We start from the raw sequence: 22,113 nt of genomic DNA, 5'->3' as shown, positions 1-22,113 counted from the left end.
TAGACTATTTGATGATGCATTCTGACCGGTGTGAGGGGACACCTCATTGTACTTTTAATTTGCATTTCTATAACAATTAGCAGTGTTAAGCATTTTTTCATGTGCTTTTTGACCATCTGTATGTCTTCTTCGGAGAAATGTCTATTTAGATCTTCTGCCCGTTTTTTTTTTTTTTTTTTTTTTTAAACTTGTACGCGGGCCTCTCACTGCTGTGGCCTCTCCCGTTGCGGAGAACAGGCTCCGGACGCGCAGGCTCAGCGGCCGTGGCTCACGGGCCCAGCCGCTCCGCGGCATGTGGGATCTTCCCGGACCGGGGCATGAGCCCGTGTCCCCTGCATCGGCAGGCAGACTCTCAACCACTGCACCACCAGGGAAGCCCTGCCCGTTTTTTGATTGGGTGTTTTTGTTTATTTTTTTATATTGAGCTGCATGGGCTGTTTTGTATATTTTGGAAATTAATCCCTTGTTCGTTGCTTTGTTTGCAAATATTTTCTCCCATTCTGTGGGTTGTCTTTTTGTTTTGTTCATGATTTCCTTTGTTGTGCAAAACCTTTTCAGTTTAATTACATCCTATTTTTAAAATTTTCATTACTCTAGGAGGTGGATTCAAAAAGATGTCACTGCAATTTATGTCAAAGAGTGTTCTGCCTAAGTTTTCCTCTAGTATCTGGTATAGAACCAGGTATATCTTTCCATCTGTGTCCTCTTCAGTTTCTTTTATCAGCATCTTACAGTTTTCAGAGTACAGGTCTTTTGCCTCCTTAGGTAGGTTTATTCCTAGGTATTTTATGCTTCCTGATGTGATGATAAATGGGATTGTTTCCTTAATTTCTCTTCATATTTCATAGTCTAGAAATGCAACAGATGTATCCTGCAACTGTACCAAATTCATCGATGACCTCTAGTAATTTCCTGGTAGTGTCTTTAGTAGTTTCTATGTATAGTATCATGTAATTTGCAAACAGTGACAGTTTTACTTCTGTTCTAGTTTGGATTCCTTCTTTTTTCTTCTCTGATTGCCGTAACTAGGACTTCCAAAACTACGTTGAATAAAAGTGGCAAGAGGGGCATCCTTGTCTTGTTCTTAATCTTAGAGGGAATGCTTTCAGCTTTTCACCATTGAGTATGGCATTACATGTGATTTGTCATATATGGCCTCTATTATGTTGAGGCAAGTTCCCTCTATGTCCACTTCCTGGAGAGTTTTTATCATAAATGGATGTTGAATTTTATCAAAAGCTCTTTTGCATCTACTGAGATATTATTTTTATTCTTCAGTTTGTTAGTGAGGTATATCACATTAATTTGTAGATATTGAAAAATCCTTATATCCCTGAAATGAGTCCCACTAGATCATGGTGTGATTCTTTTAATGTATTATTGGATTTGGTTTGCTAGATTTTTTTCAGGATTTTTGCATCTGTGTTCATCAGTGATACTGGCGTGTACTTTTCTTTTGAGATATCTTTGGTTTTAGTATCAGGGTGATGGTGGCCTCATACAATGAGTTCAGAAGTATTCCTTCCTCTGCAGATAGTTTCAGAAGGATAGGTATTAACTCATCTCTAAATGTTTGGTAAAATTCACCTGTGAAGCCATGTGGTCCTGGCCTTTTGGTTGTTGGGCGATTTTAAATTACTGATTCCATTTCGGTAACTGGTAATTACCAGTAATTGGTCTTCATATTTCCTGTTTCTTGCTTGGTTCAGTTTTAGTAAACTTTGTAGTTGGTTCTGATTTTTGCTGCAGACTTTGCTACTGTTATGATAACCACCTAAGATTAATAGAAATACTTAAATTATAGAAAAAATTTGTACATTTTATACAAAATTATGATATACAAATATATAATGTATACATACATCTTATTCACTTCCAAATTCAACTTCAAAGTTTTGATATGGGGCTTCCCTGGTGGCGCAGTGGTTGAGAGTCCACCTGCCGATGCAGGGCACATGGGTTCGTGCCCCGGTCCAGGAAGATCCCACATGCCGCGGAGTAGCTAGGCCCGTGAGCCATGGCCGCTGGGCCTGCGCGTCCAGAGCCTGTGCTCCGCAACGGGAGAGGCCACAACAGTGAGAGGCCCGCGTGCCACAAAAAAAAAAAAACAACAACAACAACAAAGTTTTGATATGATCTAAAAGTTAGGCTCAGGAGATTAAAGATTTGTTTATATTCAGTATATTAGAGATCTGGAAATAGAATGTTTTTAATTTTTTTTGACAGTACCCAATTGGTCTAAAGCTTATTTGGAGTTGGGGATTTTGGTTAGTAGGAGAAATTAACAATAGCACTGGTTGAATTTGAACATTATAACTTTGGTGAGAACTGAGACTGCCTTCTTTGGAATACATGACTCTTACTAACGTCTTGTTCTGTGCAAGCCCTCAGGTGTTCTGGACTTGCGTTGTAGCAGCTGTGCGTTATGCTTTCAGAGTGTACGTACTGGGGTATATGTCTTACCTCTTCTCCTAAACTAAGAATCTAGAACCAAATGTTCATTCTTCCCCTTTCTGCCCACCCTCCCTGAGAGCAGGTGCCCTGTGGTAGCTTGAACACATTAGGCTCTCAAATACTTGTTAAACTGAATTGCCTAGTAATATGGTAAGTGAATTTCACTACCAAGAAAATCACCATGAAAACATAAGCAACAAACTATCATAAGTATGATACGGCTGTCAGGGGATTTAAGTCACTCACCCTTAGATACAAAATTGCACCGTGATGTTTGGCTTTGTTAATTATTTCAAAATCATGAGTTGAGCTTTGTTTTCTATTTTACATTGGGTTTGTATTTAATTGTCTTTAATCGGTTTGGATTGGCAACTTTTAAGACACTTTATTGATCTTCCCAGGAAGTAATTTTTCCAGATGATGAATTTTAGGGACCTGCTGTTCTCGTTCCATCAGTTCTTATGGTAAAAGTAAATCTTCCTTATGGTTTCCTGTGTTTAAAATAGCATGAGATCAAGCCGAACCCACAGGTTCACTAGCTGACTTGCCCGAACCAGGTCTTACCCTGTCCCAGGGATGATTTTGTTTTAAATAATTCAGATGCCACAGTTCTTTGAGCCAACTTATCTCCCGGGATGATTAGCTCAAGCTTTGCAGAGCAATTCCCTTGCAACCTTACTTATCGATTGTCCTAAGGCAATGAATTAAAACCAATTTTATCAAAAAAAAAATGAGAGGAAGAGTGATTCAGAGAAACCTCTATTAATACTGGCATTTGGTCATAACATTGAGCTATGTAAAATGGATAGGGTTCTAAAAGTTTTTTGATACTTGTTATTCTGAATATTTTCCCTCAACAGTATGATTCATCCAGCCTTCCAGCTCTGCTATTCAAAGCAAGACCCCTTTTGGGAGCTGAAAACCATCTGCAAAATATCAACTATCAATTAGAGAAGCTCCTTAACCAGAAATGGGACCAGTCTACTAAAGTGTGCACATATAAAGAGTAGTCTCATGCTACTGCCTGTTACCTTCTGAAACTGTATGTATTTTTCCACAAAGGAGATGGGGGGGGAAGAACCCCAAACTTTATTACTATTAATTTGAATTGAATATTTCTTCTAATTGTTATAGCAACATTCTCAGGTACATTTTAAAAAAAGTAAACTTGTCTAATTGTTCAGGCTGGTTGTATGGTCTTGTCACCAGAATTTAATATTACTTTGTCATTAAAATTAAATGGCTAGGTATAGTAGTTTTAGAGGCCATAGTTAATTTTTCTGGTTAATGTCAAGTAATGAGTTTCAAAATGTTTTAAAATGTTGACACCTAATCAGCCCTAGACATACAGAAGTTTTACTGTAAAAATAAACATGCAAAATTAAGCCAATATGAACAAAGACTAATAACTTTGGTTAATCAAATAAGGAGACCTACACTAAATTTAAGCACACTGGAGCTACTTTTCAATAAAACTGGCTTCAATAAATAAGATTTGGAGGCAAAGTAATAAAACTTAGCTGATACAACAGGCTTTATAAGTTACTACAGTTTGTTATTAAATGTTTTCAAGCAAATTACAGCCTAGTACTCTTGTAATACTTCTATAATTAGTTCATCAGGAATTTCACCAATTCCATTGTAACTGAGAAGACTGTCCTCTGCAGCTTCTGCCAATTCAGCATCTTCTGTAGCCTCCAAAATATAAGCATCATCAATGCCATTATCCCAGTCAGCATCAGAAAGTGTACCTTTTGACGATGCACTAGATGATGGTTCATGAGGGTTCCTTGTTTTATCTGCTGTAAACTCCTCATCCTTTAGTTCCAAAGGGGAGGGAGAGTAGAGTAGGAAGAAATTACTGCTTATTCAGACAGAATGTATGATTTCACCATATAGTCAATCTCTACTGAATCAAAGTATTCAGTTCAACAGATTTTAAAATGAAAACACTGGATGATATTGTCTCCAATACAGTCACCATGGGAATGGGCTCATTGTTGCTGCCTTTGTGGCACACTCTTGAAACTCCAAATTTAGAAATGCCTGCAGTTCCTGTGGTACATTCTTTTCAATGTACACAGGTGGGGCTACAGCAGTGGATAGTCTAGCTGAAGGCAAAGTGGTTTTTAAAATGTATCTGCTATCTTAACATATTGTCTATAAAGTATTTTTAAAAACTAACATGGATTGAAAAAAGTTATGAAGAACAGTTTTGAGACAACTTTCAAAGTATGAGTGTGGATTTGTATATTATTGTATCAACATGAAATTTTCTGAATTTAATAATTTCACTATAGGTATTAAGAATGTTCTTCATCTCTTAAGTATGTAGCTGGAGAATAAGAGATTTGTTATGAACTGAATGTTTATATACCCCCATCCCCAAATTCATGAGGTTGAAATCCTAACCCTTAACCCTCAATGTGATGGTATTAGGAGGTGAGGTCTTTGGCAGGTGATTAGATCATGAGGGCAGAACGCTCATGAATGGGATTTGTGCCCCCTTATAAAAGACCACAGACCACAGAGTGCTCTGTGATAGGGAAGGACACAGTGAGAAGACAGCTCTCAATGACAAGATTCATCAAAAATGATGTGTAATGTGTACAGTAGAGGGAGAAAACAAGTGTGGCCAAATGTTTAACAAATCTAGAGGAAGGGCGTACAGGGTTCCTTGTTCTGCTGCAACGTTTTTGTAGGTTGAAACTTCTTTTAAAACCAGATGAAGCAGAAGTAACAAAATATTAACTGTTAAAACTAAGTGATAGGTTTGTTATACTGTTCTTATTGTAAATAAAGACAAATTAAATCCAAGCAGTGGTAATACTGCACACCAAAAGTACTTTCAACTTGGCATTTCTGAGCTATTACTGGATAGGCAGGAAAAGAAATCAGTTTTAGAAACCCACTGAAACCACAGACATGCATCAAAATAACACTCCAAATGAACAAGGATAAAATATTCTTCTTACAGGCACAATTTTAAAAAATCTTTCTTCTTATCTCTTGACCTAGTAGTTCACCAGAGAATCTGGCTATCAGCTATTTTATATCCAGCTCCTACAGATCAAGAATGAGATTTCTACCATTTCAGTATGAATTTTTTCAGGAGACTTTTAAAAATCAAATTTAATAGGTACCAGTTAATTAATCTAGATTGTAAACTCAAGCACTAATTCAGCTTGTATCAGGTAACTTTCATTCTAACTAACACTATAAACAAAAAGGCTGATAGATGTGGGGGAAAAAAACATTAAAAAAAAGTCTAGAAAATAACACGACAAGAGTACTTAATGAAAATTTCTTGTAAAATATTAATAAGACCCCCATATAAAAGTAGAGGGCAGTTACAGGCAATCCATAACAGAAACACATAGTGAATCTGATGAAAGTTAAACTGCATTAGTAAGTGTAAATTAAAACACCTGAAATACCACTTTATGTCTACCAGGTTGGTAGAGATTAAAAGGCAGAAACAAGCAATGGTAGCAAATGTAGGGTAATAGGTACTCCCATAAACGGAAATCTAATTTCCTATTGTTTTTTGGAGACCAGTTGGTAATATGTATGGAAAATATCTGTGATGGTTTAAGTAGGAAAAAAAGCCTACAATATAGTATGTATACTATGACTGCAAAAACATGAGGGTACAAAGATACAAATTCTGGAAGATATAGACCACAATATTTACATCAGTTATCTGCGTGGTCAAATTATAAGTGATGATGCTTTTTTCCTTTTGTGCTTTATGTATTTTCTAATGTTTGTCTACAATGAATGTGAATTACTTGGGTAAATAAAAATTTTAAAAAGAAAAATATTGGTTTGGCAATCTAGTAATATCTACCAAAATTTAAAATGCCTATAACCCTTTGACACAATTCTACTTCTAGAAATTCTTCTTATAGCTTAAAGAAACAATATATTTTGGTATACTTTGTAAAGCAAAAAATGAGAAATGTCTGAAACTGGTTAAAAATAGCTAGCTACATTAATTTCTTATGCAGCAGTGGGAAAAAATGAGGTTCATATTATCAGATTTGTGCTGAGACAATCACTACAACATATTCCTAAGTGAAAACAAGGTACAGACGGTGTTTAAACAATATCTGGACACACCTGGACACCATTAGTTCATTTACCATTGTACCAAGAACTAGTTAGTAATGAGAAGGAAACTAAAAACTGCACTTACCTCTTTGAGAAGAAACAGAAGACGTACTTCAGCAGGTAATAGGAAACCTGAATCAGAAAAACAGTAGAACTATTACATAAATATCTAATTTTTACTTTGTGGTAAATGTAAAAATTAGTAACTCACAGTCAGATTTGAAGTTTTGTGCTTTACATATAGGGTCATGACATTTTTGATACCAAACTTCATTTTTCAGGTCAACCAAGATCCTTTACATTAAAAAAAGAAAAGAAAAAATTATTTACTATCTAGACTTGATAGAAAACAAAATTCAGCTACATGCCATTTACAAGAGATATGCCTAAGACTTCAACATGGAGAAAAGTTAAAAAGTAAAAGGATGAAAACAGACACTTACTTGGCAAACAATGGTTGCCAAAAGTATCACAAAATGAACTTCAGGGCAAAAAGTACATACTGACAGAAGTTCCTCCCAGGAATAGAAATTCCCAACTTCTATCCACCAAATAAGAGAGCATCAAAACATGTGAGCAAAACTGACAACTTGAAGGGTAAACAAATCTTCAACCATAAATCAAGATTTTTAAAAAAACATTCTTTTGATAATTGATACCAAACAACTCCCCAAAACTCAGGATATCAAAAATTTGAGAATTTAAAACAATTATAAAAATTGACTATGCTAGGTACAACATGAATCATCAAATTTAAAAGTATTCATTCACACAACACATTCTTTGACCACAAAGCAAATTATTTACAAATAAGCAACAAAAAGATAGCTAACTAAAACTCATAACTTAGAAATTTAAAACATTTTTCTTAACCAAATGACTCAAGGAAAAACCACGATGGAAATTAGAATATGCTTAGAACTGAATGGAACTGAAATTACATATTAAAATATGTGAGGGGAATTCCTTGGCAGTCCAGTGGTTAGGATTCCATGCTGTTACTGCCGAGGGCCCAGGTTCAATCCCTGGTCAGGGAACTACAATCCCACAAGCTGTGTGGTGGGCACACACACCCCCCCCCAAAATAAATAAAAAATATGTGAAAAAGAGCCAAAGTGATCTTTAGAAAGAAATTTAGAATCCTAAAAGCTTATTTACAAAAAAAATGGCTAAACACAACTTAGAGAATTAACAGAATAAACCTTAATAAATTAAAAGGCAGGAAGTAATAAAGAGCAAAAATTTAGAAAAATCAACAAGGACAAAATATGAAGACTAATAAAATTCTTTCAAGATTAAACAAAAAAAGGTAAATAAATAAATGTTATTAGAAATTGAGATATAACTACAAATGCAAAATATACTAAAAATGTACTATTATGAATTTTTTCCAGCAATGTTGAAAATTTTGGTAGAAGATAAGATAGATAAGAATATAAGAATATATATAAGATATAATATATAAGATATATATATATAAGATATATATATATAATATATAAGATATATATATAAGATATATAATATATAAGAATATACCAAACCAAGCAAACTTAAAGTTACAGAAAATCCAAACAATCCTATAACCACTAAAAGTTTTTTTTTCATTTGATTAAGTAATTGGGACATTTACCAAGGAGAGAAAAATGCTGGCAACCCAGTCTAATGGCCTCATAAACATTCTAATAGACTTCCTAATAAACAGACTAATGCTACAGTTCCCAAACTGTACACCAAAGTGCCCCAGAGTGACGTAGGATATTTTTATCTTTCTAGGGAAACGGTGATAACACATCTGTCAAGCACCCCACAAACTACTTGCTTGTAATTCATAGCTTCATTATATCACCTTTCTTCATTCCTTTCAGTGATGTTCTATCTTTGTAGAGCTGGGTTTTTTGGTGGTGGCTGTGATGAAAAGTACCATAAATGTGGAATGAAACGTGACAGTGAGAGTGGCAGTGTCCAGCCTAATTCCAAGGTTTAAGAGTTTATGCAATGCTCAGAAGGACAAACATCCCATTAATAATTATATTTAAGGAGGTTCAAAAGGTCCAAACTTCCAGGTATAAAATCAGTCACTGGGATATAATAATGTACACATGGTGGCTATAGTTAATACTACTGTATTACAAATTTGGAAATTGGTAAGAGTAAATCTTAAAAGTTCTCATCACAAAAAAACCAAAATTGTAACTGCATCTATGCATGGTGATGGATGTTAACTAGACTTACTGTGGAAATCATTTTGCGATCATGTTGTACACCTGAAGCTAATGTAATGTTATGTCAATTATACCTTAATTTTAAAAAATGAAATACAAATATTTTCTTTCAATTGATAAACATTTTTTTTTCAAAGAGCTACTAAATTATTAGGACAAACACTAAGTTGCTTGAAACTGATTAATAAACTGTTAGGTATTTCTTTTGTCCTTGGTGCAATGTGAAAAAATTATTACGATACTAAGGGCAACATAACTGAGAAAGTCTGGGGACCAATGGCAATTTGCTAAGTTGAGAGTCCTTATCTACGTAGAATGTTCTTCGCAGGATGTTTCTGCGTATGGTAAACAAACCTAGAGTCTATGGATTTATGAGGCATGGTTCCCTGGACATGTCATACATGCTATGTAACTATGAATATAAAACACAGATGTTTGATAACTTCAGTGCTCCCTGCTGTGTACAGTGACTGCTCACTTCTGCCTCAGCTTTCAACCTGAGTTAGAGAAAAGCATCCAGTGCAGGAAGGACCCGGGTCACCGTGCCAGATGTCCCAGGCCTCACTCTGCTTCTCCTGTGCCTTTGTTTCCTTGTATCTTTAGAGCTACCAGTACAGCGTGTCACTGGGTAAGACCTCCGACTCGTGGGAGTGGAGGTTTGACAATCCCATCCTCAGATTTGTTAGTAACCAGGGAAATGCAGATGAAAACCACAACACCATCTTAAACTCACCAGATCAGCAAGACAAAGTTTTAAAATCTAACAATAATAAGGTTTTGGTAAGAATATGGAGCAGTACAAAATCTGAAAACACTGCTGGTGGGAGTGTAAAGTAGCAAGACCATTTGGGAAAATAATTTATTATCTAATAAAATTAAATATGTGCATATTCTATGACAGCAGTTCTAGTTTTAGAAATATTTTGAAAAACTTGCATATGTGCACTAAGTGATATATACAAGACTATTTGTAGCTTCACTGTTTATAGCAGCAAGCCAAATATCCATAGTAGGACAACAGATGAACTGGTATATTTATATTTGTATAATGACATATACAATGATGAAAACAAGAATAAACAACAGCTACATGCTGCAGTATAGTACGGGTGAACCTCATAAATATAATGTTGACCAAAAAAGCAAGTCAAAGGATGCAATTTACCTAAGATTCAAAAAAATGTAAAATGAAATATACTGTTTGGAGATACAGATATATACAGAAAAACCATAAAGAGAAGCAAGGGAAAGATTAACACAAAATCCAGGATAATAGCTATAATCTCTAAAGAAACTGGGGCTGGGCCCACAAGGTACTTCTGAGGTTTGGATGAATTTTGTTTCTTAGGGTGAGAGACAGATATGGCAAGTTATCATTTTAGTATTAGTTCTTAAAAATGTAAATATATCAGTACATTATATACACATATATATGATGTATCTCACAGTTAAGAGAAAGAATACACTGTGGATACATAATACAACCTGGTAATTCTTCAGAAAGAAATATATAGCAACCTGAGTATCTCAAGAAGTTAAAAGATGATCATTGTATGATGATTTTCTGGCAAACTTGCATAGAAAAAACTAGAAAGATACACCAAAATCTTAACCATAGTTATTACTGGTTTGGGGACTATGGGTGGTCTTTTGTGTTTTTCTGTTATAGCTTTCTGCATTGAGCATATAGTTTTAAAAGTTTTTTTTCTTTACTGAATTAATCTACATATATAGTATAGCACTGAATAATAATATCTAAGATGTTTTCTAGCTTTCTAACAAAAGCTTCATGATAATTTTCTCACATCTAGCCCATGTGCTGTATAAGCTTGATATATCGAAGTCTGAACTTTGACATTATGTATTAAAACATAGCAAAATTTCTCACATCATAAATGATAACTACTGGGTTTCTATTTTATCCATATTTTCAATATTTCCTTATATGATTTAAAATTCTTCTAATTTTACTTCTTCCTTTACTTCCTCTCCTTTTGCCAGGGGCATTTAAAAGGAAACTCTAAAAACAGGGCCTGGCATATACAGCAAGTACCCAATAAATACTGGTTCCCTTCTATACCATTCTTTGTCTTGAACATGTTAACATAACCTTAACTCCAATTCTTAAACACTCACGGAGTAGTTTCCTTCTTGTCCAAATTTGCTCACTTTTGATTTAGACTTGACTACTACCTCTCATTTCTTTCTAGCCCCACTTAATTCTACTTTAGTTTTCTCAAGATTTTACTATTTATTTAAGGGATTATTTTACCAAATAAAGTACAAATAAAGATATGTGCTAGAGGGCTTCCCTGGTGGTGCAGTGGTTAAGAATCCGCCTGCCGATGCAGGGGACACGGGTTCGTGCCCCGGTCCGGGAAGATCCCACATGCCGCCGAGCGGCTGGGCCCATGAGCCGTGGCCACTGAGCCTGTGCGTCCGGAGCCTGTGCTCCACAACGGGAGAGGCCACAACAGTGAGAGGCCCGCGTACCACAAAAAAAAAAAAAAAAAAAGATATGTGCTAGAGGCAAGGTAATAAGATACTCAAATTAAATATTAAAAAACAAACCAAATAAAATATAAATTGAATTACAACTAAATCTATTATAAAAAATTTTTATATTCTCATCTTTAAAAATTATAAACATTTAAAATACTGGTTAAACACACAGAACTCATTAACAAACAGTATTACTTACATGATATTATTACTCTTGTGGGCTCTTCCAATGTTTTCACACCAGCGGTATTTACAAATATCATAAACCAATAATTCTTCTGGGAAAAAGTAGCTCCAACGCCGAATTCCTGAACCACAAATAATGTTTCTAAAGATATTATTATTGTATCATATAACAATTAATTAAGAATAAGATTGTTGGGCTTCCCTGGTGGTGCAGTGGTTGAGAATCTGCCTGGTAATGCAGGGGACACGGGTTCGAGCCCTGGTCTGGGAAGATCCCACATGCCGCCGAGCAACTGGGCCCGTGAGCCACAACTACTGAGCCTGCGCATCTGGAGCCTCTGCTCCACAACAAAAGAGGCCGCAATAGTGAGAGGCCCGCGCACCACGATGAAGACTGGCCCCCACTTGTCCTAACTAGAGAAAGCCCTCGCACAGAAACGAAGACCCAACACAGCCCAAAATAAAAATAAATTAATTAATTAATTTAAAAAAAAAAAAAAAAAGATTGTTTTACCTCCTTTAATGCCATTTTTATTCACCAACAAGAGAACAAATTGATCAATTTCAGGGTACGGTGAACACTGAAAACCTTCAATGGCTTCTACTGCAACAAAAAGAAAAATTAATTATAAATCATAACGGCTAAAAGATGAGGAGTTAAATTTTAAGTTGTTTAGTACAACTATGGCTTTTGCAACCTGCCCCTGCCAGTTTGTTTTGGGTTTTTTTTGCCTTCTCTACAATATGTCTTTTAGCCAGTCATGGATTCTTACAAGAAAGCAGGTAAAATTCAGACCTCTCAATTAAATCAAATTTTAGCTAATCTGCATAAAACATTTAGTATCACTTCAGTTGCTTGCTTCATTCTGATAAAGAGAAAAGCAGCCCCTTGCATCCAGGAGCTGTCCTAGTATTATCATTGAGGCCTTGGTGTTGCTAAAAGCTGGCTGGGGACTCACAGCTCAGCCCTGGTATTCTCCTATTAATCATAAACTATTTCATATAACTTCAACATCAGATAAGGTCACTCTGTGGCCATGATTCAAGACAAAAATGAACACCACTCTAATCATGTGTGAACACAGACAAAACATGAACATTTTCCAAACCACAAAAATGACCAAACGCCCACCTATCTTGTCGAATATAAGTAGCTGCTCCTCCTTTACCAATGGTGGCTTTAGTCTTAGCCTCCCTGTAGTCAGCCTTCCTTCTAGATAAGATTTATCAAGATATTTAATCATAAAATTGTCACTGACAGTACCCAGTTCAAAACAAACACACTTCCTTGGAGACTTCAAAAGCATCTACCTCAAGCCTGAATCCTATAATAAGTCCTTTCTAACACCCTTTTACTGAGATGCCCCCAGTTTCCTATGCTGTGCATTCTCCACCGTGGTGACCAGTAATAAACTCAGCTTATTACCACAGGTGTGTTCCCCAGTGCTCTTTAGCTGTACAGCACTGACATTCATTATGTTTTCTAAGACTCTAACGGAAAAATTAAAAATAATTTATTTAAAATCTTACTTAAATTTAAAGACAGAATACCCTTAAAATGAAGCCCAATTTCACTTACAAAAATAGTACACATAATTTAAGAAATTTTGGAAACTATATTACAGCAGAAATGAGGAATAAACTCTAAATCAATGTCTAAAAATAACTGTTAAACAACCAGAGGAAAATAAACATAAGAAAATGTTATCCATATTTTTAAAATAAACCTGTGTTCCTACCTCACATATAATTTTGAGTTTTAACATCATAAATGGGCATTTTTCATATTATATAGGCTTTATAAATTTAAATCAAATGGCTACACAGTATTTTACAGTATGTAACCAATCCCATTTTGTTGTACATTTAAATTTTCAGTTTCACTATTATAAATGATAGCCCAAAATATGTGTATAAATATATTTACTGGTGTTTATATATCTTAGAAAAAGATCTATACTTTCTTCAGTATAGGAATGAAGAACACATAAGTTTTGTGAAAAATTATATGGCCATTAAAAGAATGCAGAAGTGGGCTTCCCTGGTGGCGCAGTGGTTGAGAGTCCACCTGCCAATGCAGGGGACGCGAGTTCGTGACCCGGTCCGGGAAGATCCCACATGCCGCGGAGCGGCTGGGCCTGTGAGCCATGGCCGCTGAGCCTGCACGTCCGAAGCCTGTGCTCCGCAATGGGAGAGGCCATAACAGTGAGAGGCCCGTGTAACACACACACAAAAAAAGAAGCTTTAAAATACACGAATTTTTATACTTTTTCCATTTTGGATAGAAACCCAGTTGTTCTGAAGGATCAGTACATATGAATACTTAAGATTTATAAGCAAAATAAATTTTGCATCCTTAAATTTTCATAAGAAATTGTTTTCTTAAAATTACCTGAAGTACTGTTATGGTTAAAATACTCAACTCGTTTTTCTTTATTTTGAGATATGTCACATGTCAGAATTCGTAAAGTATCTGAGAATCTGAAGAAGAAAATATGTAAAACAAAAAGTAACATTATATTAGAATTAAAGAGACATGACTACAGAAAGGACACAATTTCAAATAGTTTCATAATAAAATCCTTTTTGTTCAACAGATAACTGTTCTAGAATATTTATCACACATTTGCCCACAAAAGCACCAATCCAACCCATACAAAAAAAGAGTAGTTTGGTGATCATTTGAAACTGATGCTTTCCTCTACTACAGAGTAAATCAGAAGACTCTAGGACTGCTGAAGCTGCAGAATGAACTATTCCTCAAACATACAGAGCCTTTGAAATTTATGTTAACAATAATTTTAAAAGTCTGGATAATAGGAAGAAAAAAAGAGGGATGAAAGCAAAGGGAAAATAGATTAAAATTAACTGAAAGCAAAAATACATTCATAACCATAAAGAATTTAGCCTTTATTTCAGGAAGAAAAATACCTGATATTTATTTGGATACACAAATGACAGTTAAGATAACTCTACTCAGAAGAACTCTCCACTTCTGTAAAATTAATATTGAAACTACAAAAATGAGATTTGGTAATCAAGAGATTACCTGTACTTCAGGCTGTTATTAGAGACCAACTGTGTTGCTTTTCCCATACATGACATAATGTGACCTTGTTCCGGTGCCAACCACAGTGGGGAGCAAGAATCATGTAATTTTTAGGACCAACTACCTCTAGAATCTCAGAGATGATGAATAATTAACATTTACTGAGCAGAGACCATGTGCCAGGCACTGTTGTAAGCACACACATACAGCTCTTATTTAATCCTCACAACTCCATGAAATAGATGTTAATATTATTTCCATTTTAAAGGTAAGGAAACTTAGACTTTGATGTTACTTCTAAGATTTGTTATGAAAACTCAAATAGTCCATAAATATATAGAGAAAAACAACACATCTTCCCACCCTCCTGAGTAACCGCTATCAAGTCGACATTTGGACACAACTTTCCCTATGGCAGTGTATCTTAAGTATTTTTATTAAAATTTATCTCTATGGAATTTCTCTTTAAAATTATATGTAGGAAAGGCAAAAAGGAGAAGAATCAGAACAAGTTAATTCAGCAAGGCAATTTAGTCTGATCTTTAACCACATGTCCTACACTAACAAAAATTGCCAGCCCAGAGTGAAGGGGAATAAAGGCATATATTTCCGTTGAAAGATGTCTTTCACACTTTAAAAAAATGACCAACATGGGAATTTAAATGTTCAGTAACAGAACTGACAATAGAGTATATCAGTATAATGGAAAATTATATAGACATCAACAATTTTATTTATAATTTATTGTTGGTAATTATTAACTTGACAAATATTCATGACATAATGTTGAGTGGATAAAATAGGTGACATAACCATATAAATAATGATCTCATGAAATATGTTTTAAATGAAGGAGCTATGTAAATTATATTTCTGTATGTGCATATATAAAAAGAAAATTAAATGTTAACAGTAAGTACATTTCCAAATGCAATACAAGTCATTTTTCATTTTTATAGAATAATCATTTTAGAAAAACTGGAAAATATATCAAATATAATCATAAAAGGATATAAAGAGACAAATGGTTAAAAAATAATTTCTACTATTATTTAGTTAATGGATAAAAAAGAACAGTTAACCTAGAATTTTAAGAAATGACTTTCTTTTACTCAAGATATAAAAAATTTATACAATTCACATTTTAGTAATATACAGTGCCATTCACTGCCTAATAAATATTCATGAACACACAATGATTTAATTCTGGTCCTGTATACCTGACATTGCTGACCAAAGCAGAGAGGAAATATTGATTTTCTTTGGAAATATTCTTCAATTGTATAGGATAAAATTTGTTATCTTCAGCAACCTCCAAAGGCACATACTTTCCTATTTTTGATGATTTATACAGTCGAAAGTTTCTATTTCTTGTATAAACTCCTATATCAAAAATTAATAAAACAATATGAATGCATGTTTTCAGTGATTTGTTTTTATAGTCAGCAAATATTAATTCTGTATAGTATTATTAGAAAAAACACCTGGTTGAGGTTCAAGGTGGTGGTGTAGGAAGATCCTGAACTCACCTGCTCCCAAGGACACACTGAACCTACAGCCATACATGGAACAATTTCCTATGGAAAAAAATCTGAAAACCAGAGGAATGGCCGCTTCACATCAGGCAAACGAGAGGGAACTCACACGGCAGCACATAGGAAAGGCTGAGAGGGACTCTCACCATAAACCCCACCCCAGGCACGGCAGCACACAGTCAGAAGGGAACGCAAACCCGAACTTCTCCCTAAGGCATACAGGCTTCATACCCCACATCAGGCACCCAAACTTTTAAGACCAACACCTGAGAGATGAGCCCTCCAAACACCTAGATTTGAAGACCAACTTGGCTCACAGCCACGAGACCCACAGGGCCATGAAAACTGAAAACGACTCTTAAAGGGCTCACATGCAGACTCACCTGCCCCAGGGTCAAGTGCAGAAGCAGCCTGTTGAAAAGCGCCCATTCATTATGTGAAAGAGACTCACTGACTAATTTTAAAGCACTGGTCTGAGGGGCAAGGTCCTCTTGGGATATGCTCTAAGGATGGAGGCTGGTGGGCACCACCTTCCTGCTCTCCTTCTGCCTTGCTAAAGCTGAAGGGAGCCATCTTTCTTTCATCTTTCTTTTTTATTTTATAAGCGGGTACCATCTTCATACCACCCCTCTGCCTTGCTCCAGCAGTGGGTGCCATCTTTGTGCTCTCCCTCTGCCGTGATCCTGAGTGCCAGTAGCTCCCAGAGGGGAGCTTCTACACACATCTGCTGCCCTGGTTTTCACAGCTGGTGACACAGTTTCTGTGGCTACCAATCCCTCCTTGATCTCCTGGCTCTAGAGGTTAGGGAAGCTTGTGATCCTGGGTCCCATGGAGCTGTAACAATCAGAGAGATAGCTCTTGGTAGACTACCACTCCCAGAGTATTGCACAGACAGTAGACTTAAACACACCCCCAGTCTTTCCAACAAAGAGGCCTATTTGCTTGTCCTGGAGCTTAGGGGCTCTTAGGGAATGGAGGCCAGCGGACACCCTCTTGGCACTCTCCCTCCACCTCACTACAGCTCACCAGTATCTCTCAGAAAGGAGCTTACACACTCATCTGGAGCCCCAATTTTTGTGACTCCTGCCCAGCCAGACTGCCTGGCTCTGGTGACTAGCAGGGCTTAAGCTTTTGGTCCCACAGGGGTGTATAGATTTGCATTCTCTAAAAGCTGCTGCCTGAAGGTCTGGCTTCCAATCAGCTTGAATCTAGGTGCTGACTGAGATCCTCCCCTTTGGGGCACTGACTGGTCTTGGCACACACTCCGTTACTAGGAGCTATTAAAAATATAATAGGCTGCTTGGACAAGCACAGAGGTTTGTGACAACATGAGCTAAGACAGGACTGAATGATAAAGTTCATCTTCTACACAAGGCCAACCCTTCAAGACTGGGAGAAGTGGCTGTTTCATCTAATGGATAGAAACCAACACAGAGAGTCAAGCAAAATGAAGAAACAGAGGAATATATTCCAAATGAAAGAACAAGATAAAACCTCAGGGAAAAAAAATCTTAATGAAATGGAGAAAAGTAACTCTCCTGATAAAGAGTTCAAAATAATGGTCAATAAAGATGCTTGCTGAACTCAGGAAAGAATGGAAGAACACGATGAGAACTTCAACAAAGAGAAAATATAAGAAAGTACCGAACATAAATCAAAGAACTGAAGAATACCATAAGTGAACTGAAAAATACACTAGAGGGGTTCTACGGCAGACTAGATGAAGAAAAAGAGAGGATCAGTGAACTCAAACACAGGGCAGAGGAACTCACCCAATCAGAGCAACAAAAAAGGAAAAGAATGGAAAAAAAGTGAAGACTGCTCAAGGGATTCATGGGACAACATCAAGCAGACTAACATTCACATTAACGGAGTCCTAGGGGGAAAAAAAGAGACAGAGAGAGACAGAAAGGAACAGAAAACTTATTTGAAGAAATAATAGCTGAAAATGTCCCTAACCTGGGGAAGGAAACAGACATACAGATACAGGAAGCCCAAAGAGTTCCAACCAAATAAGATCAATCCAAAGAGACCCATACCAAGACACATTATAATTAAAATGCCAAAAGTTAAAGGGAGAGAAATCTTAAAATAGCAAGAGAAAAAACTTGTTATGTACAAGGGAACCCCCATAAGATTATTACCCCAGAAGGGAGTGGTATGATATATTCAATCTGGCTGACATTAAAAAAAAAATTCCAACCAAGAACACTCTACCTGAAGTTATCAGTTATAACTGAAGGAGAAAGAAAGAGTTTCCCAGACAAATAAAGGCTAAAGGAGTTCATCACCACTAAACCAGCCTTGTAAAAATATTAAAGGGGGCTTCCCTGGTGGCGCAGTGGTTGGGAATCCACCTGCCGATGCACGGACGCAGGTTTGTGCCCCGGTCCAGGAGGATCCCACGTGCTGCCGAGTGGCTGGGCCCGTGAGCCATGGCCGCTGAGCCTGCACTCCACAGCGGGAGAGGCCGCAGCAATGAGAGGCCCGTGTACCACAAAAAATATATATATATATATATATATATATATATATATATTAAAGGGACTTTCTTAAACTGAAAAAATAAAAGGGGTGTTAATGGGCTTCCCTGGTAGCGCAGTGGTTGGGAGTCCACCTGCCGATGCAGGGGACACAGGTTCATGCCCTGGTCCGGGAAGATCCCACATGCTGCAGAGCGGCTGGGCCCGAAAGCCATGGCCACTGAGCCTGCACGTCTGGAGCTGTGCACCGCAATGGGAGAGGCCGCAACAGTGAGAGGCCAGCGTACCACAAAAAAAAAAAAAAAAAAAAAAAGCGGTGTTAATTAGTAAGAAGAAAACATACGGGGACTTCCCTGGTGGTCCAGTGGTAAAGAATACACCTTCCAATGCCGGGGACACAGGTTCGATCTCTGGTCAGGGAACTAAGATCCCACATGCTGCAGGACGACTAAGCCCATGTGCGCAGCAACTGCTGAGCTCATGTACCTCAACTAGAGAGCCTGCGTACCATGAACTATAGAGCCTATGCGCTCTGGAACCCAAATGCCACAACTACAGAGTCCACGTGCCCTACAGCGTGCACACCACAACTAGAGAGAAAACCCACATGCCACAACCAGAGAGAAGCCCGCGTACCACAATCAAAGATCCTACATGCCTCAACAGAGATCCCGCGTGCCACAACTAAGACCTGACACGCCAAAAATAAATAAGTCTTAAAAAAAAAATGAAAGTGTAAATCTCACTGGTAAAGGTAGATATATAGTAAAGGTAGTGGATTAAGACTTACAAAACTAGGGACTTCCCTGGTGGCACAGTGGTTAAGAATCTGCCTGCCAATGCAGGGGACACGGGTTCAAGCCCTGGTCTGGGAAGATCCCACATGCCGCAGAGCAACTAAGCCCATGCGCCACAACTACTGAGCCTGCACTCTAGAGCCCGTCAGCCACAACTACTGAGCCCACATGCCACAACTACTGAAGCCCACGTGCCTAGAGCCCATGCTCCACAACGAAAAGCCACCGCAATGAGAAGCCCACGCACCACAACAAAGAGGAGCCTCCACTCACCGCAACTAGAGAAAGCCCGCACGCAGCAATGAAGACCCAACGCAGTCAAAAAAATTAAATAATTGTTATCAACTTAAAATAGACTGTTATAAGTTGTTATATACAAGCCTCATGGTAACCACAAAGTAAAAACCTATAGTAGATAATACACAAAATGACAAAAGGAAACTAAGCATACCACTAGAAAAGTCATCAAACCACAAAGGGAGAGAGCAAGAAAAGTAGAAGGGAAAAGAGGAACTACAAAACAGCAGAAAACTATTAACAATATGGCAATAAGTACATACCTATCAATAATTAAGTGTAAATGGACTAAATTCTCCAATCAAAAGATACAGAGTGGCTGGGCTTCCCTGGTGGCACAGTGGTTGAGTCCGCCTGCCGATGCAGGGCAGGTTTGTGTCCCAGTCCGGGAAGATCCCACATGCTGCGGAGCGGCTGGGCCCGTGAGCCATGGCTACTGAGCCTGCACGTCCGGAGCTTGTGCTTTGCAACGGGAGAGGCCACAACAGTGGAAGGCCCACGTACCACAAAAAAAAAAAAAAAGATACAGAGTGGCTAAATGAATTAAAAAACAAGACCTATCTATATGCTGCCTACAAGAGATGCACTTCAGACATAAGGATACACACAGGCTGAAAGTGAAGGGATAAAAAAAGATATTCCAAACAAATGGAAGCAAAAAAAAAGCTGGAATAGCTATATTTGTATCAGACAAAATAAACTTAAAACAAAGACTGTAATAAGAGACAAAGAAGGGCATTACGTAATGATAACTGATAAAGGGGTCAATACAAAAGGACATTTGTAAATGCTTATATACACCCAACATAGGAGCATCTAAATATATAAAGCAAATATTAACAAACCTAAAGGGAGAAATAGACAGCAATACAATAATAGTAGAAAAATTTAATACCCCACTTACATCAATGGATAGAACATGCAGAAAGAAAATCAGTAAGGAAATATTAGCCTTAAAGGACACATTATTAGATCAGATGGACTTTACAGAACATTCCATTCAAAAGCAACAGAATACACATTCTTCTGAAACGCACATGAAACCGTCTCCAAGACAGATCATGTTAGGCCACAAAGCAAGTCTTAACAAATTTAAGAAGACTGAAATCACATCAAGCATCTTTTCTGACCACAATGGTGTGAAACTAAAAATTAAGTACAAGAAGAAAACTAGAAAATTCACTTGTATGTGGAGATTAACATGCTAATGAGTAAACAATGGGTCAATAAAAGAAATTAAAGGAGAAATTTAAAAATACCTTGAGATAAAAGAAAATGGAAACACAACATACCAAAATGTACAGGATGCAACAAAAGCAGTTCTAAGAGGGAAGTTAACAGTGATATAGGCCTACCTCAAGAAACAAGAAAAATCTCAATCTAAAATTATACATCAAGGAACTAGAAAAATAAAACCAAATGAAGCCCAAAGTTAGTAGAAAGAAATAAAAGATCAGAGCAGAAACAAATGAAATAGAGACTAAAAAAAACAAAAAGATCAATGAAACCAAGAGCTGGTTCTTTGAAAAGATAACAAAATTGATAATCCTTAGGTAGATTCACCAAGAAAAAGAGCGGACTCATATAAATAATATCAGAAATGAAAGAGGAGACATTACAACTGACACAAAGGATCATAAGAGACTACCATGAATAATTATATACCAACAAATAGGAAAACCTAGAGTAAATAAATAAATTCCTAGAAGCATACAACCTGCCAAGACTGAATCATGAAGAAATCGAAAATCTGAATGGACCAAGTACTAGTAAGGACACTGAATCAGTAAACAAAAACCTCCCAACAAAGCAAAGTCTCGGACCAGATGGCTTCAAATGTGAATTCTATCAAAGATTCAAAGAATTAATACCAATCCTTCTCAAACTCTTTCAAAAAATAGAAGAGGGAACACGTCCAAACTTACTTTACAAGACCAACATTCCCTGAGAGCAAAACTAGACAAGGATACCATAAGAAAAGAAAATTACAGGCCAATATTACTGATGAACATAGATCTAAAAATCCTCAAAATATTAGCAAACCAACTTGAACACTACATTAAAAGGATCATACACCATGATCAAGTGGGATTTATTCCAGGGATGCAAGGACAGTCCAACATCCACAAATCAATCAATGTGATGTAACAACACATTAACAAATGAAGGATAAAAATCATATGATCATCTCAACACATGCAGAAAAAGCATTTGACAAAATTCAACACCCACTTATGATAAAAACTTTCAATAAAGTGGATACAGAGGAAACATACCTCAACATAAAGGCCACATATGACAAGTCCACAGTTAGAAATACTCAGCGGTGAAAAACTGAAAGCTTTTCCTCTAAGATCAGGAACAAGACAAGGACACACACTCTCATCATTTTTATTCAATGTAGTATTGGAAGTCCTAGCCACAGCACTTAGGCAAGGAAAGAAAGAAAAAAGGCATCCAAATTGTGAAGGA

At 36.8% G+C, this 22,113-nt stretch overlaps 2 protein-coding genes across 30 annotated transcripts in view; one reads left to right on the top strand and one right to left on the bottom strand.

The window, feature by feature from the left end:
- Positions 1-6,264, top strand: part of CENPU (centromere protein U) — a 32,622-nt gene extending 26,358 nt beyond the window's left edge. For all 3 annotated transcript variants that reach the window (XM_067022708.1, XM_059049357.2, XM_067022709.1), the window contains one exon: positions 3,315-6,264. In XM_067022708.1, the coding sequence (XP_066878809.1) occupies positions 3,315-3,405 (91 nt within the window). In that variant the 3' untranslated portion in view covers positions 3,406-6,264. The remainder of the gene's footprint in view (positions 1-3,314) is intronic.
- PRIMPOL (primase and DNA directed polymerase) overlaps positions 406-22,113 on the bottom strand; it is a 112,631-nt gene continuing 90,923 nt past the window's right edge. For 8 of the 27 annotated variants that reach the window (XM_067022686.1, XM_067022684.1, XM_067022706.1 and 5 more), the window contains 8 exons: positions 15,750-15,912; positions 13,873-13,961; positions 12,613-12,693; positions 11,995-12,084; positions 11,494-11,602; positions 6,779-6,861; positions 6,653-6,699; positions 3,989-4,272 (listed from right to left, as the gene is read on the bottom strand). In XM_067022686.1, the coding sequence (XP_066878787.1) occupies positions 4,039-4,272; positions 6,653-6,699; positions 6,779-6,861; positions 11,494-11,602; positions 11,995-12,084; positions 12,613-12,693; positions 13,873-13,961; positions 15,750-15,912 (896 nt within the window). In that variant the 3' untranslated portion in view covers positions 3,989-4,038. Of the gene's footprint in view, positions 1,775-1,862; positions 2,046-3,988; positions 4,273-6,652; positions 6,700-6,778; positions 6,862-11,493; positions 11,603-11,994; positions 12,085-12,612; positions 12,694-13,872; positions 13,962-15,749; positions 15,913-22,113 lie in introns of those variants that run through there. The other 19 variants (XM_067022699.1, XM_059049350.2, XM_067022698.1 and 16 more) reach the window with 6 other exon arrangements.

Source organism: Kogia breviceps, chromosome 20 (assembly GCF_026419965.1).
Source record: "Kogia breviceps isolate mKogBre1 chromosome 20, mKogBre1 haplotype 1, whole genome shotgun sequence".
Lineage (NCBI taxonomy): Eukaryota > Metazoa > Chordata > Mammalia > Artiodactyla > Physeteridae > Kogia > Kogia breviceps.
The sequence above is the reverse complement of the archived record's forward strand: the minus strand, read 5'-3'. Positions and strand labels throughout refer to the sequence as shown.